The 15,369-nt window shown below is 51.7% G+C and overlaps 2 protein-coding genes across 2 annotated transcripts; both read right to left on the minus strand.

The window, feature by feature from the left end:
- Window positions 1–54: 54 nt before the first annotated feature.
- On the minus strand, window positions 55–2,425 carry GINS4 (GINS complex subunit 4). The gene is made up of 7 exons (XM_083880610.1): window positions 2,296–2,425; window positions 2,068–2,154; window positions 1,655–1,768; window positions 1,092–1,189; window positions 684–772; window positions 244–334; window positions 55–157 (listed from the first exon to the last, which is right to left on the minus strand). Exons 1-7 carry the CDS (start codon window positions 2,380–2,382, stop codon window positions 61–63), a joined length of 663 nt encoding a protein of 220 aa, XP_083736736.1. The 5' UTR covers window positions 2,383–2,425; the 3' UTR covers window positions 55–60.
- A 1,204-nt stretch (window positions 2,426–3,629) lies between these two features.
- GOLGA7 (golgin A7) lies at window positions 3,630–7,792 on the minus strand. Its single transcript, XM_083880452.1, has 5 exons — window positions 7,629–7,792; window positions 6,587–6,739; window positions 6,223–6,324; window positions 5,203–5,266; window positions 3,630–4,348 (listed from the first exon to the last, which is right to left on the minus strand). Exons 1-4 carry the CDS (start codon window positions 7,737–7,739, stop codon window positions 5,219–5,221), a joined length of 414 nt encoding a protein of 137 aa, XP_083736578.1. The 5' UTR covers window positions 7,740–7,792; the 3' UTR covers window positions 3,630–4,348; window positions 5,203–5,218.
- Window positions 7,793–15,369: the final 7,577 nt, after the last annotated feature.

Here is a 15,369-nt window from a genome sequence, read left to right on the forward strand (position 1 = left end):
GGGGTAGGCAGGGGAGAAGGTGTGGTAGCTGCTCTCCCCACCATGCACTTACCTCTCCCCTCAGATGAGCTGCACGGCTCCTGAGGCCACCAGAGGGGCCACGGTTCTGTAACGGATCAGGTGCTGGGAGCCCTCCTCCAGGTTGATGACATATTCCCTGCAGAGACAGGAGGGACATGATGCAGCTCACGCCCTTCAGTGACACTGACTGATACCTGTGCATGTGCAGAAATGCCCACCTACCTCTGCTCATCTGTCTCTGGCTCCACTAAGATGTTCTCCTGCCGCTCCAGCACCCTCAGAAACACAAAGGAGTCCAGGTTGGGCTTTGGAACTGCAGAAAACAGATTGAGAGCACAAGCTCAGCCCTCATTTATGTTCCTCTGCAGAACACTGAGGGGTCTGACAGGTGGCAAACTTATAACCAGAAAGGGAACACCTGAGGCTTCTAACCAGATCTGTGTGCTCAGCCTCAGTGTAAGACAGGACCTGACAGCAGGGGCCAGCACGACCTCCCGGCCACAGCAGGGAACCACATTACAACATTATCATCACATCACCTTTGCCTCAACTGAGCAGCAAGTGGAGCACCAGCCCTTACATTTGGGGCTCCCTTGAGCTTTCCTCACACTTCCCCCTGCTTCTACAATTTTCAGATTACCATGGAGTGTGGATGGACTCACCTGACTTTAGGAGAGACACTGTCTGCAGGTTAGGGGGCATGTGCTTTAGGGCCACATTCTTCAGGTAAGTCTCTGTGTTCGCCATATACCTGAAACAAACCATTTATGTATTGACTTGGTTAATCAAATACAAATCTGCAGGGAGAGTATTGACTCAAAACAAGAGTAAGCAACAGCTCCTCATCCCAGGGGCAGAGCCAAAGACAGGCCCTTGGCCCACCCTGGTAACTGACCCAAAGTCACCAGGGTTCCCTTCTTGCCCATAAGGAAACCTCCTGGTAAGACCCACTGATTCTCACTTCAAATGTGTCTGAGGCTCAGAGTATCAAGAACTTCAGCAAAACACTTATACAGGTAAGTTTCTAGAATCTATAAAAGAGGAGGAAAATACATTGAAAACCTACTCACTCTTTAGCAAAAGCAAACTCCTCTGGTGATAAAATGGAGGGCTCCCCTTCAGCTCGAGACTTCTCCTTCTCCAGGATGTGAGGGAAAAACTTCTCTATCTAATATTGGAACACAATCCAAAATAATGATACAGATCTCCCCCAAGAGTGCAGTGCTTAAACCCCCACTCTCCACTGGATTCCCTACAAGCTGTGGGAGCAGCCACAGGCCTGCCCAAATCCCTGCCCCTGAATTAATTGTAACATCACATGGGATCACCCAACTATACAACCAGTCATGCACACAGCAGGACTCGGGCAGAATGGGACAGAATTCAGCTCTGCCACTCCAGGCTTAGATTAAGCAAACAGCACCCACAATGTTGTCATCAACATTGCTGTGATCTTCCTTCATTATAACATGAAAGTGTGTCCAAGAAATTAATTTCTTTGAGTTACATTTCAGAGAACAGAGAGAGAAGATGCTTTAATTAAATGCTGTGCTGAGGCAGGAAACTCTGTGTGGGTAAAAATCCCTCCTGAAATTACCCTTTTTCACGCTCTGGGCTGCACAGCAAACATTACCTTCATCAGTCGACACCTCAAGTAGCTGCTGAGCACGTAACGGATCCTCTCGATCTCCATGTGGTGAACACTGACCTTCAGGTCTCCTCTCTTTGCCCGTTTCAGGTTGGCTTCCTGCACGAAAAAGCAACGAGAAATTAAATGGCTGAAATGTCAAACAACAAGAAAGAGAGAGAAAGACAAGTTTTGTATATACAACCCACAAAACCAGACTACAGCTGCTTTTGATGACCCAAAGCTTCCTTGTACTTCAGCCCCACTCCAAGGCAAGTTCAAAGAAGAAACTCGGAGCAGCTTTGTCTCATAGACAGGGAAGGAGACAACCCCGGCACTCCCAAAGAGCCTCAGGCGTGTTTCTGCCAAACCAGACAACCAGGGCCTGCCTGCAGCACCACTGAGCCAGGAGAACCTACCATATGGTCCAGCTGCTCCACAACGCACTCGATGATTTCAGGTTTACTCTCCAGCAATTCTGGAGCAAATTTCTCATTCAGCCAGGCCTGCAAGAAAGCGAGGAAGATGTCAGCTACACTCCCCCACCGGCGAGAGGGGAAAACACGGCCATGCCCCGCTCCTCGTGCTCCAGTGGGCCCAGCAAGCCCCATTCCCCCGGCCCAGGCCGCCGCTCCGGCCCGCGGTACCTGCTCCAGGCTGTGGATCAGCTGTGCCGGGGTGAGCACCAGCTCCTCGCTGTCGCCGTCCGAGTCCCCGCCGCCCGCGGCCGCCATCGCTCCCGCCAAACCCGCCCGCCGACAGCGCAGGCGCAGCCGCCCGGGAACGTGGATGAGGAATCCCGCTGCGGAGTTTGGCCAATCGCGAAACGGGGCACTGCTTCTTCGGCCAACCAGGAGGCGGGTTGTAACGAAGCTTTTTCGGCCAATCACGGTACAATTCCTGGCCGCAGCTTTTTCAGCCAATCAGAAAGGGGGTTGAGCTGGCCAATCAGGAGGCTGGTAGGAAATACAATTTTTTTTTTGGCAGTCAGGGGTTGGCCCAGCCCGCAGCCGTTTCGACCAATCAAGGAGCAGCGTCAAGCTGCAACTACTGGGCCTATCAGGAGGCGGAGCGAAGCTGCAGCTGCTTCAGCCAATCAGGGCTCAGCGGATTTGACACTCGGACACGCCCACGGACACACCCACACAACTGGACACACCCCCTGGACACACCCCCGACACACCCATGAACACGCCCCCGGACACACCCACAAATACACACACACCCCCCCGGACACACCCACACATACCTGGACACGCCCCGGACACGCCCCCGTGTCCCCGCCCCAGGCACACGGCGGGCACCGGCCCCGCTCCAGAGTCGGGGAGCCCCAGGAACGCCCCCTGTGCGCCACCGGCCGACCCCGAAGCCCCGCGGTTCTGGCCGCCCCCGGCCCGGCACTCAGAGCCACCCTGTGCCCCAACCCCTGGCGCTGCCACAACAGACCTGGACACAGTTTAAGAAAAGGTTTACTGATCCATCAGTACTTCTGCCAATATTGCAACAGCTGTGAAAGGCAAACACTGTTACAGTTTAGAAAAAAACCCAAATTTTATACAATGAAAATATTAATTAGATCTCAAACCCCCAGTGGCTGAGGAATGACCCTGGAGTTCCATATCCAGTATTAGCACCTGCAGCACCACCAACAACCAACCCAGCCCCTCCACCCTGCACAGCGTCTCCTCTGAACTCCTGAGTTCCTTCCACAACTGGACACTGACACTCGGCCCCTAAACCAGGACACCTGGGCTTTGATACAGGAAAAGGATGGAAGAGAAAGGATTCAGCCAGCTTGGATTGTGGGGAACTTCACTCGTGCAGGTACTGCTGAGCAATGCATGGGATGCTAAGGAATGCACAGCTCAACTCCTCAAGGTGTGCCAGCAGACAGAATTAAGAAATCCATCTTACGCAGTATCTTACAGTCTGTCAAATCAATGTTTTCCTATAAATTATATATAAGAAATCCATAAAGAAACAGTTTTACACTTCACATATTAATCAGAGAAGGGTGGGAATCATTATTTTTATTGGCTCAGCATCCACTTTACTGTGCTCACTGTTTCATGACTGGCCAGGCCCCTCTTGGTGAGCACTGACAGCACAGACACAGGGGCAGAAAAACCACCAGGGTTAAAGTCTGGCTACAACCCCCCCTTCGAGGGAAAACAAAGACATTAACACAAGGAACACTTCGCCTTTAGGTTTTCCACAAGATCAGCACAAGAGACGTTGCCTTGAGTCATTCTCACTGGGAAGAGGCACTGTGTATCTCTGCACTCTAACACAGAACTGGAGGGGAATTCCCAACTTTGAGCTGGAGCTTTCCAAGGCCCAACTGACACACAGAAGAGTTTAAGAACCAGGGAGGAACAGCACTGCACTTACAGGACTAAAACTAAACCTCTGTTGGGCTGAGGGCCCCATTTCTTTCAGGAGAGAACACAGCTTTACCACTTCTGCCTTTTCTTGAGAAAGAAAAACCCAAACTAAACAAAAAGTAAGAAGTGATCCTGTTGCTTCCAGATCTACTGCAAAGTGGATGCTGACCAGGTAGGTCACCCCGTGGGGAGCAGTTTGAGGAAGTTAGTCCTTGTAGTAGATGGCACTGTGGATCTGGCAGCAGAGAAAGGAATGATGCTCTAAAGTAGGAGGTAGGGGAACCTTGGTACAGCAAATCCACCGGTGAGCTATCATCTAGAAAAGAAGTTTCATATGGTTAGAAACTCTTCCTAAATCAAACCAAAAGTTCCCCTACACAAACCTTCCTACAGCTGCAGGAAGAGTATGGCAGGAGGAGCAAGTTACCATGTGCTATGGTGGGCAGCACGAGCAGAACCCAGAACTCTTGATTTCATTCGTCCAAAAAAAAAAATAAAGACCTTTATTGTTTGTTTCTTTTTGCATAACAGGCATAAATACTTCCCACTCTTTTCTGTATACACTGCCAACAGTTAACACTCCCATCCCAGGACCTGCAGAGCACCCAACACAAGGGAGCCAGTCCCAATGTGAGCTTTCTACAAGCGAAGTCACAGATAGTAATTTTGGTGGCCTATATTGGATACAGTAAGCACAAGTCCATCTCCTGTGAACACTCTTCACTTTGTGACTCGCCCACAGCATCTCTTGATGTGCCTCTCAGCAGAGCTGTTCAAGGCTGCTGGCCCTTCTTACCCAAAAGCATCACAAGTAAAGTCATCAGATAATAACTGGAACAGCAGCCAACTGACAGACTGCAACAAAAAGGCTCTGTATGCTAGAATACACCCAGGGACAGAGCCCATTCTCTACTGACCTGAGAAGAATTTTGGACATAATATAGCAGAAGTTACCATATTTACACAACCAAGACCCAAATTTCTCCAAGGTAACATTCAGCAACATCATGCCCAGTACTGGTATTTTTACTTCCAAGAAGAGCTGGTCCACACAGGATTTGTGTGAACAGTCTTTGATTACATACAAGGGTGGGATAAACTCTCAGCATGGCAGCACCCAGTCCTCTGAGCACAGAAAGATGTTGAGATTGAGCTGAGGGTAACACGTACTTGAGACTCCACAGTTCTATCTTCCACTGGTCAAACCTCTGTCTTCATAAATGGTAATTTCAATCTGCACAGAAAAGCTGTTAGGGAAATACACTATAAAGAGACTATGAAAACATACCCAGAAAAAGGCAGAAAAACGTTATGATGGGACTTTAAGATATCTTAGCTATTTTAAGGCAGGTCCCAGAGCTCCAAAGCAAAGGAAGAGTCCATGTGAGATGGGCTCCCAGCCCAGGGCCTGCTGTGGGAACTCAGTGCTGTGTACAGAGGGTTTGAGTCCTGCCTCCCTTCTGTTACATTTTGGGGAAGGCTGTGCATCAAGCAAAAAAGTCAATGCTGAGAAAAAAGGAGTCGTGTAGGTGACATCTCTGAGCTATGTGGACAAGGACACGAAACCCACCTGCAAGGAATTTGCCTTAACATACATTCAATTGGCATTGGGTTCCAAGTTGTTGTGGCTTCAATATTTTCAAAGAAAGATGTGTTATTCATTATACTCCCCCATTTGCTATGAGAGGTTTTTACAACTTCAAGCAATAACCACATTAAGTGTCTGCAGTGTCACTCAACAGCTGAAGAAAAAGGGTTGAAATGAGCCACACTGGAAGCAAGAGCAAGTGCTGGCCTTGCAGTGATGGTGTATGTCAAAATCTTCACCAGAACCTGAGCTGGAGGTTGCAAATTAATTAACAGCCAGGTCTTGTTCTCACAACATCAATTTCTGTCCTACCAACACGGTCACTTCTTTCCCCAGTCAGAAGGACATTTCTGGAGGTCACTGGAATAGAGGATCTCTGGTGCTCTTTCCAGGCAGTCACAAAGATCAGGTTCCACATTTTCATGGGCTTTCCAGGTACCAAATCTTAACATACTAAAACCTGACTGGAGACCAGGACACAACAAAGAGCAACGAGACTAATCATCAGTTCTGTATCACAGACCAAGCAGAGCAGAGGTGCCTCACTGAGACAAACGAGAAGCACAGGGCAGGAGACAATGTCAGAGGCCACAAAAGGATACAACTCTTAATCCTCTTTCAATGGGGTCTGTCAGCAGAAGGCCCTGAGGAGCATAGATCTTCTCATTCTGTTCCTGAATGAACTTGGCGATTTTCTTTAGAACCTGGAAATGAAACAGTACAGGAGTCACAACTGTTTCCTTTCCAACAACACCACAGATATGGCAACGTGAGAACTACCACAACTGCTCTGATGGCTCCACTTGCCACAGGACTCAGGGTGACCCCACAGGGCCCAAACTGACCAGCACCAGCATGTCTGAGTGAGAATCTGGTACAGAATCTGTACCAAAACACTGCAAGCCACAGGAAACCCACCAAGAACCAAGGACCTGCCTGCAGGCTGAAGGGGAAACGATCACATACCTTTTCATAGTGTGTCTCCATGCACAGGAAGATGGTGTAGGCAGTCAGGCAGGCAAGACAACCCTCAAGGTAAGATTGGCCCCCAAGTTTTTCAGCTTCTGCATAGAGGTTGTTCAGTGTCCGGACCGTCTCCTCAAACTGCTGCCTGTCAATCTGCAGGAAGAGCAAGGGGGGCTGTCAGCTGCACACCTCAGAGCTCACCAGCACCCCTCTGTGTCCACCCAGGGATCATCTGCCCTGTGCTCAGAGCCCCAGCCTGGAACACACAGTGAGTTACAGACCTGCAGCTCTTTGTTAGACACCTGTCCTGTCCTGTCATGTTTGAATTCAAACATAATGTGGACACAAAACCATTCAGAGCAACACACCTAAGAAAATGTGTAATTCAACTGAAAAAAACGGAATTCAGGCACAAGGATGTGCTGGGTTAAAATGAACAGGCAGAGAGGGGATGGACACTCCACACCCGCAGTGCCTCGGTGCTGCTGCAGTGCTGACCAAACACACCCTCAACAAAACACAACAAAGGAACAAGGAAGAGGAAAAACAGCCGCGTTTGAGAAAGAAAATGGGGTAGGAAGGTGTGTTTGTTTGACTGTCAGCTTAAGAGACCACATTGATAGCGCTGACCATAACGAAAGTACTCGAGACAGCATTTGAGAGGGCTCTGAGCGGGTTCGGCAGGACGGGCAGGATTCCAAGGGAGAGGACAATGTTAACACCTGAGCGCAGAGACGGCTCTGTTCCCGCAGACACAACGAGCACACTCCGCTCTGCTGCTGCAGACCAGCCGCCCTCCCCAGGGCTGACCCCAGTGCGGGACGGGACCCGGGGGAGGATCCGCGGCCGCTCCTGCACCTGAACGGCCTCGGTTAAAGGTTCCTGCAGGAGACGCTACCCCGCCCTCGGGGAACCCGCGGAACTGGCTCCGGCCCGGGCGAACGCCACCGGGGCGCAGGCCCGTGAGGCCCGGGCGCGGCCCTGCCCTGCCCTGCCCTGCCCGCCGCGAGCCCCGGGCCGACCCCGGCCCGCCCCGCCTCACCCTGTTCTCCAGCTCGGCCGGGAACTTGCTCTGGAACTGGCAGCGCGTCCCGCCGCTGTAGTCGCGCTGGATGAACACCTTGCCCGACACAGGCGCCTGTTGCGGCCTCATGGCGCCGCCGCCCCGTCCCGTCCGCTCCCCCCGGAACGCCGGCCGCCGCGCGCACTTACGGCTGTCGCAAAACCGCCCAGGCGACGCCGGGCGCCGGGTGAGGGCGGAAGTGCCGCTGAGGGGGCCACGAGGCGCGGCAGTGCGCAGGCGCAGCCCCGGAGGCCGCTGAGGGGCAAAAACGCGCACACGCAAAAACCGCCGCGTCCTATTGGGCGAGCGGCTCTTCCCACTCAGGGCGGGCGGTCTGCGTGACAGTCCCGTCTGCCCCCCCCACGGCTGGACTTGGTACCGCCCGGGGCCTGAGGGCACCGGCAGCTGGCGCTGTACCGGGGCTGGGGCTGTACCGGGGCTGTCCCGGGGCCGATCCGGGGGCTGGGGCTGTACCGGGCCTGTCCCGGGGCTGTCCCGGGGCTGATCCGGGGGCTGGGGCTGTCCCGGGGCTGTCCCGGGCCTGGGGTTGTCCCGGTCCTGGCCCTATCCCAGTCCTGGGGCTGTCTCGGGCCTGGCCCTGTCCCGGGCCTGGCCCTGTCCTGGGGTCTGGGGCTGTCCCGGGTTTGGGGCTGTCCCGGGCCTGGCCGTATCCCGGTCCTGGGGCTGTTCCGGCGCTGTCCCTGTCCTGGCCCTGTCCCGGGCCTGGCCCTATCCCGGTCCTGGGGCTGTCCCGGGCCTGGCCCCGTCCCGGACCCGCCGCTCCCAACTCGGGATCAGTTCCATGTCTTTCCTCAGGAACCGGCGCCGCTGTGAGCAGACCGCGCTCCTCAGCCCTGTCCCGGCTGGTTGTGCTGACACACGCGGGATCCCTTGGCGGCCCCTAAACCTTTGCCCGGGAGCTCCGAGCTGCCGGGCCTCAGCCAGGGCACGGTCACTCGGGTTCAGGAGAAGCTGGAAATGCCGTGGCGCAGCCCGGGTAAGAGCAGAGCTCGGGGACAGATCTGGAAAGCCAGATCTGGAGAAGTTTTCATTCAGGGCATTTGAAACCGAGTAGGGGCCATCCAGAATTTCTGTAATGCTCTGAAAATATTCCATGTCTGCCCAAAACTTCCACATGACAAAGAAAATGATGAATACCTGAAAATGGAGATATCTGTCTTGTATTGAATATTCAGGAATAAGATTTCATATGTGTATGAACAGAGAAAGTGAGAATTTCAAAGGGTGCTGCTTTCAAAAGAAAGAGAGAAAAAAAAAAAAACAAACCAAAAAAACCCCCCCAAACCAACCAACCAACCAACCAACCAACCAACCAAAAAAACCCCAAACAACAACCAAACAAACAAAAAAAAACCCTCCCCAAAAAAACCAACAAAACAAAACAAAAAACAACAAACAAACAAAAAAACAACAGAAGAAAGCTTTAAGTAGCACCAAAAAATGAAGTTTTTTTATTTTTTTTTTCTCTGCCAGTCTGTGCTATCTACAAAGTTAGCAGTTCTATTGTCTGAACAGGAGCGTGACTGCAGGGCTTGGGACTGGTGTCCTGCCAGCTCAGGTGGCCCCACAGGGATGTTCCCAGCGCCCTGCCCTGGATGGGGCTGCCCAGGCACCCCGGCTGGTGCCGGCCAGACATGAGAATCAGGCAACCAGCAACTTCTCCCGGGCGGGCTGGGATCCTGACACCCTCCCTCCAGCACGAGGAGCCCCCGAGACTCGCAATCCCCCGGGCTCTGTGATGCATTTTGTGCCCTGCAAGCCAAAAGCAGCAAGAGGACCTTGGCAGCACTGAGTTAGTTAATGGCTGGACTCAGTGATCCCAGAGGTCTTTTCCAACCTTGGTGATTGTGTGATTCTAAGACTATTTCGGCAGAGGGATAAGCCCCTGGCTCCCACTGCTGAGCTCAGCTGCCAGAAAAGTTCCCCGGGAAGTAGCACAATCTTTGTTTGGTCATTAAAGCAGAAAAAGAGAGAGGGAATCTTAGGAAATGCTTGAAACGATTAGGTGATCTTAACTCTAAGGAGCTAAACAAATGCAAAGCAATTCCCCCCTCAGCCCCTCGTGCTGCTGTAGAATGTAATCTCATTTCTAAACACACAATTACAGAAAATAAAAAGAAAAGAAAAGAATAATTAATTTCTGCTTCCTCATGCAAATCCTCTGACCAATCATTTAGGGATCAGGGGCAATTCAGCTTCTTGTGCAAATTCCAAACTGAAGGCCTGAAAAAAAACAAGTGAATGGATTTACTTTTCTAAGAACCAGAATTAACAAAGGTTCCATTTTCCATGGTTATGTGCCTGGCCAGACAGCCCTTGCTGACAAGCTCTCAAAAAACATGTGTTGGCCTGTTGAAAAGGCCCCAGTGTTGACTGACAGACAATTGAAGTGACAAATTGTTTCATTGTACTTGGCAGGGAGAGCGCTGTATTAGATAATTATGGCGAGGAGGGAAGCGACAGGTCACAGGTCAGAAGACACGTCTGACCCTGTTTTCTGAAAGCCCTGAAAGGAGCCCAGGCCCGGGAGAGCAGCGTGATGCTGCTGGTGGCTTCTCCTTCCGCTGTGGTGATTAAGAGCTAACGAAGATGGAGCGGGGATGAGCTCGGGCCGTGGCTCCCCAGCAGCCCCTGGCTGGCTCCAGCGGGGCCCGGAGCATCCTCGGCTCCTTCAGCACAATGCTGGGACACAACCAGCTTTCCAGCAGCACCAGAGCCCTGCCAGCACCTCAGCAATCCATGTTCTGAACCAAAAAGGAAGGAAAAAGCATCCGGAGTCCTGTCCCAGGCACTTGGGCACAGACACCGTCCTTTGCCACCCTGCACACGCCAGCAGGACCAACCCCTCCCTGCTGGGGTCTGGGTTTTTTGCTGGCTACAACAGAGTACAGCTAATAGTTATTGAAGCTTCTCTCCTGCCATAGAAATAAAATATGGCATGGAATCACAGCACAGCTACTCCATTGAGAGCAATGCTACACTGAGTAATACCAATAATTCAAAACAGATGAGCCAAAGGCTCGAGCACTATGGGCTCAGTATCCCAGTCTGCCCTGACCCCTGGAATTCGCTGAAAGTTACCTTGAGACTCGCCAGAACTCTTTTGTAACTTCTGTGAGGGTTATTTATTGCAAAGTCATAAATATTTGCTATGGATTTTCTCCATCAATCTACAAAATGAATTAGGTTAGAAAAAATGTATGTACTTGGATTTTGGGCATGTGTTTCCCAGGCAGGGGAGAAAGCATTGGATCTCCATTGTGCAGAAGACGGGCTGCTGCAGAGCTTTGGGCTGCAGAGCCTGTGCTAATTAATTCCCTTCCACAAACAGTTTAAAATGCACAGTACAGTTGAGAAAGGGGGGAAGGGAGGGAGGGAAGAGATACTTCTTTAAATCTCTTTTAAAATCTTCCATAAAATTATTTATGGGGAAAGGAAAATTCTGTTTCCCTCTCCTCCTTCCCTGCTACTCCATTAAAACCCTGAAACTGAGAGGCAGAATGTTGTGCCCCAGGGAATCAGCCTTAAGTCAACATGTCGCAGTCTGCCTCAGAAGCCAGTGCTGTCACCAGCTGGATGTGGGGATGGAAGGAGAGTGCCCAGGCTCCTCTATTTCAATCCCAAGGCAAAGCTGCCCTGGGGCAAAGCCACCCCATTTTCTTACTGTTAAAAAGAGAAGGGAGAGCAGGACTGGCCTTGCCTTGCAAGGCATTTCTCTTAACAAGTTTTTATTCAGGAAAGTGCTTAAGTGAGACCTTGACTTTGAGGACACTACAGTAGGGTTTGAGCACAGGTGGATGCTGTACCTGGTGGTGAGGGGGTGACAATGAGAAGTGGGGCAAGTTCTTCCCCCAGAGGGTGTTCAGGTACTGACCAGGCTCCCCAGAGCAGTAGTCATGGCCCCAAGCCTGCCAAAGCTCAAGTGTTTGGACAACAACCTCAGGCACAGAGTGGGATCCTCAGGCACATGAGCGGGGCCAGGAGTTGGACTTCCATGATCCTTCTGGGTCCCTTCCAGTTAAGCCTCCAAGATCCTGCACCTTTTCAACCACTGCCAAGTGACTGCATGGGACCTGGCAGCCTGTGTGTCCTGACGGCAATCCACACATAGGCAGTGAGTCCTGCACTCCTGTGGCTGGTCATCCTGACACCAAAAGCTCCTGAAAAGGTTTGCATGAATGAGCTGATCTAGCTTTGTTTCTGCTCCCATGGTTTGCCCTTTACCCTTTGGCCTTTGCCCAGCTCTGTGGCCACAAGAGCGAGGGTCTGGCCACAGATGACTGCACAGCTGGCCAGTTGCTTATTGTGTGTGGCACAATGAGCCATGGTGGGGGCCCTCAGCTCCTGCTGCTCCTCAGCCCCAGCCACGGCCATGCTTGGTAAAACACTAAACCCAGCAAATTTTTTTCCTGCTGCAAGGAAGGCTCCAGTGCAGTCCATTGTATGGGTTGTGTCCAATGCTTCCTAGTGCCAGGGAAAAGGGATATTGTTTCCCCTGGACTTGGAGCTGTGCCCTGTTTCCATCCTGCTTTTCTTCCACTGTACCTGTGCAGCAAACCCAAGTCCTGCCAGCCCTGGCCTTCCCTCCTTGGTGAGAGCCCTTGGTGCTGGGGGCACCCAACAGTCAGGGCTCTGGTCAGCCCTGAGGAGCTGCCTGTGGCCCGTGCCAGCCAGGTGGCCACTGGAATGCAGCTGACAGGCTGGGAAAGGCCACTGATTTCCTTTTCTTCTCTCATGAGTGTCCCAGGAAGAAACAGCTGCCTCTCTTGTTCGCTCTATACCCACTTAGGACTCTGCCATGTGCCGGTGATTGGTCTGGCCAGGTTCAGAAGCAATGTGACCAAGAGCACTAAGGGATTTGGATACATGCTAGCAAGAATGTTAGCAAGAATACCTTTCACTGCCTGTAGGTAAGGTCAGATCAGTTTACCTTCATGCTGAGGATCTGCATGGGGCTTTTTGTGTAGTGTGTGTCCAACAGTGTCCATATGTCAGTGACAACCCAGGTGTGGGTACCTGTGTCTGCCTGCCTGGGCACCACATGCACACCTGCCATCAGCTGGCCACCACCACTGGACACAGGCTCCAGGCTGGGTATCAGAGTAGTAGGAAAAGCTGAGAGAGGAAACATGACAGGAGAAGCTATTTGTTCGATCAATGATTTACCAGATGTGTACATTGTACTAAAGACATGTAAACATACTTTAATGGCCAGCTGTAAATCCAGGCAGTAGCAGTGCCAGCTCCATCCCCATCAGATGTGTCTTAAGAACAGCAGAGGAAAGGCTCTGAATCACTTTGTTACAGGCTCTGTCAGCTCTGCAATTATGCATGTAAATCAAAGAACCAAATCCTCATGTCAAAATTATTTGAGTGTCAGGAAAGGTTTTATAACCAGCAGCTTCTCCTTTGCTGGGTTCCCTGCACTTCCTTGTCTTCCACAGAGGGATCTCCAGAACGTTGGGTTTCTGTCCCAGTGCCCCAAGTGCGTGGCTGTGTTTTCACTGACTATGCTGGAAGTCTCTTTTGTTAATCACTGAAGCACAGCGTCATTAGTGAGAAGTGCAGAGTGTACACAAAAAGGAACTTGCCAAATTACTAATAAGCAGAAACTCCATCTTAATGAGACAGGGTTAAGAAAATAGCAACCTAGAATATACACAATGGAACCTTTCCAATCTGCTTATTTACTCCTGTTAGAAAGTAGTTCTGTGAACTCCATCTCTGGTCCAGCTTATCACGTGGTTTCCAAACCACAGGCATCTCACACTCTTGCAAATCGTTTAGCATGAGAAAGATAAATAAATAAATGGACAGATGGCTCAAAAATTTTTAGAGGGAAGAGGGCAGATAGGATTGCTGAAGAGCAAGAAGCATGAGATGTTTCCTCATGGTGGGCTAGTCTCCTGCTCCCTTCCTTTGGGTCCTCACAAAAGCAGTCAAGGGTCCCCATGTTCCCAGGGGCCACTCTGGGGCTGAGCCTTCCATCATGCCAGCCCAGCAGTGTGATTTATACCTCCCCAGTGACTTGCAGCACTTCCCCAGGTTACTCTGGCAACCCAGAAGGGGTTTGCACCCACATCAACGTGCCTGCACACCTGTGCTCCCCAGCCACATTTTTCTTTTGTTGGGTAAGGAATGACTTGCAGTGCCTTTCACGTGTGCAACTTGGCTGCTGCTGTTTTATTGAACACCAGCACTTGCTGTACGTTATTCAGGCAAACTTTATATATGCCACAGACCCTCTCAGCAGCCTGCACCTGGTCCAGGGCAAAGCTGAGCCTTGTGGAGAAGAATGTGCTGTAATGCAGCAAGTTATTACAGGATAAATATTTATAAGCCCCTGTAAACATTTGCCATCGGTTCCCTCCTGAGACTAGGGGCAGACGGTCAAGAGTTTCAGCAGTGCTGACGGCATTAGCTCTTGTAGTCCTTTATATGTTAGCTAGTAAACCCGTTGTTGGTCATGTATAGTTACAGCATTTATTGGTGCTAATTTCACACAATCAGGAGACATTGGCTGGAATGGTTGGGTGCCTTGATCCTGGCCCTGCTGCTGGCCAGCTTTTGGTGAAGTGTCTCCTGCAGCCCCAGGGGCCCTGGGCACCTGACTGAGGCATCAGACCGGGTCCCCACAGCTGCAAAACCTCCCTGTGCAGATTCCCTTATCGTGGGCTGAGCGAGTGTTCCTGGCTGCATCAATGTTATTGGAGTCTTGGACCAATCTGCTGAGAAAACCAGAAAACAAACATGGCAAGACCAACATCCTCCTCAGACATGACCCTGGCAGGGGCTGTCAGCTCTCGGTGGGCTGAGGGGCATTCTAACCTAAAGCAAATATTCCCTGGGGGTGTCCAGGAGCTGTCCTGCTGCAGGGGTGGCATGGGCTCTCCATGTAGGGATGTGGTAGGTGGGCTGCCTTTGTTGGTGAATCCCATCTGCCCCCAGAGAGGGGGCACGGGCATCAAGGGACAGTGTGACCCCTGGGACAGGGACTGTGGGGAGCTTGTCTCATCTCCCTCGTCACTGCTGCCTCTGCTGGGGCTGACACAAGGGTAATGCAGTGGTGGGAAACTGGAGAAGAAATGCCAGGGCAGGCAAGGCCGTGACTCCTCCATGCCCTCAAGTGCAGGAGTAAAACAATGAGCCCTGGGCAATAGCGCTTGTTGCATGGGAGTATTTGGGGGCTCCACTTTGCTGCTCATGCAGGAAAGCCAGTCATTTGGCAAAAATCAGCTCAGTTAGCAGGCTTTGTTCATAAAGAGCCAGGGCCTGAATGGACTCAGGGCTAATATATTCTATTATCCCATGCCTGCCTGTTTCCCCAGTGCAGCATGCAGGGAAAGGCACATTCCAGCACCAGGTGGCCAGGGCAGAGTGTGCCCAGGGTGGGCAGGGAGGATGGGACAGGTGGGAGAGCACTGCTGCCAGCAGCTTGGGGACATGTCACCTGCCACCTGGCCTGTCACGCACTGCAGGTGGACACGGAGCAGAGTGGGATGCCGGGTGCAGATGAGGGCAGAGTGCCTGGTCCTGCAGGCTGCTGGGATGAACAATGGAGCCAGGAATAGGCACAGTTAATTGGACTGGGCTTTTCACAGGGCAGGAGAGGTCTCGGGACAGCCAGAATGGTGTGTGGTGCAAAGCGTCTCATTATTCAATAGGAAAATGTTAGCCCCTGTGGGAAAGGCAGCAATAA

Source organism: Zosterops lateralis (assembly GCF_965231275.1).
Source record: "Zosterops lateralis genome assembly, chromosome: 30".
Classification (NCBI taxonomy): domain Eukaryota; kingdom Metazoa; phylum Chordata; class Aves; order Passeriformes; family Zosteropidae; genus Zosterops; species Zosterops lateralis.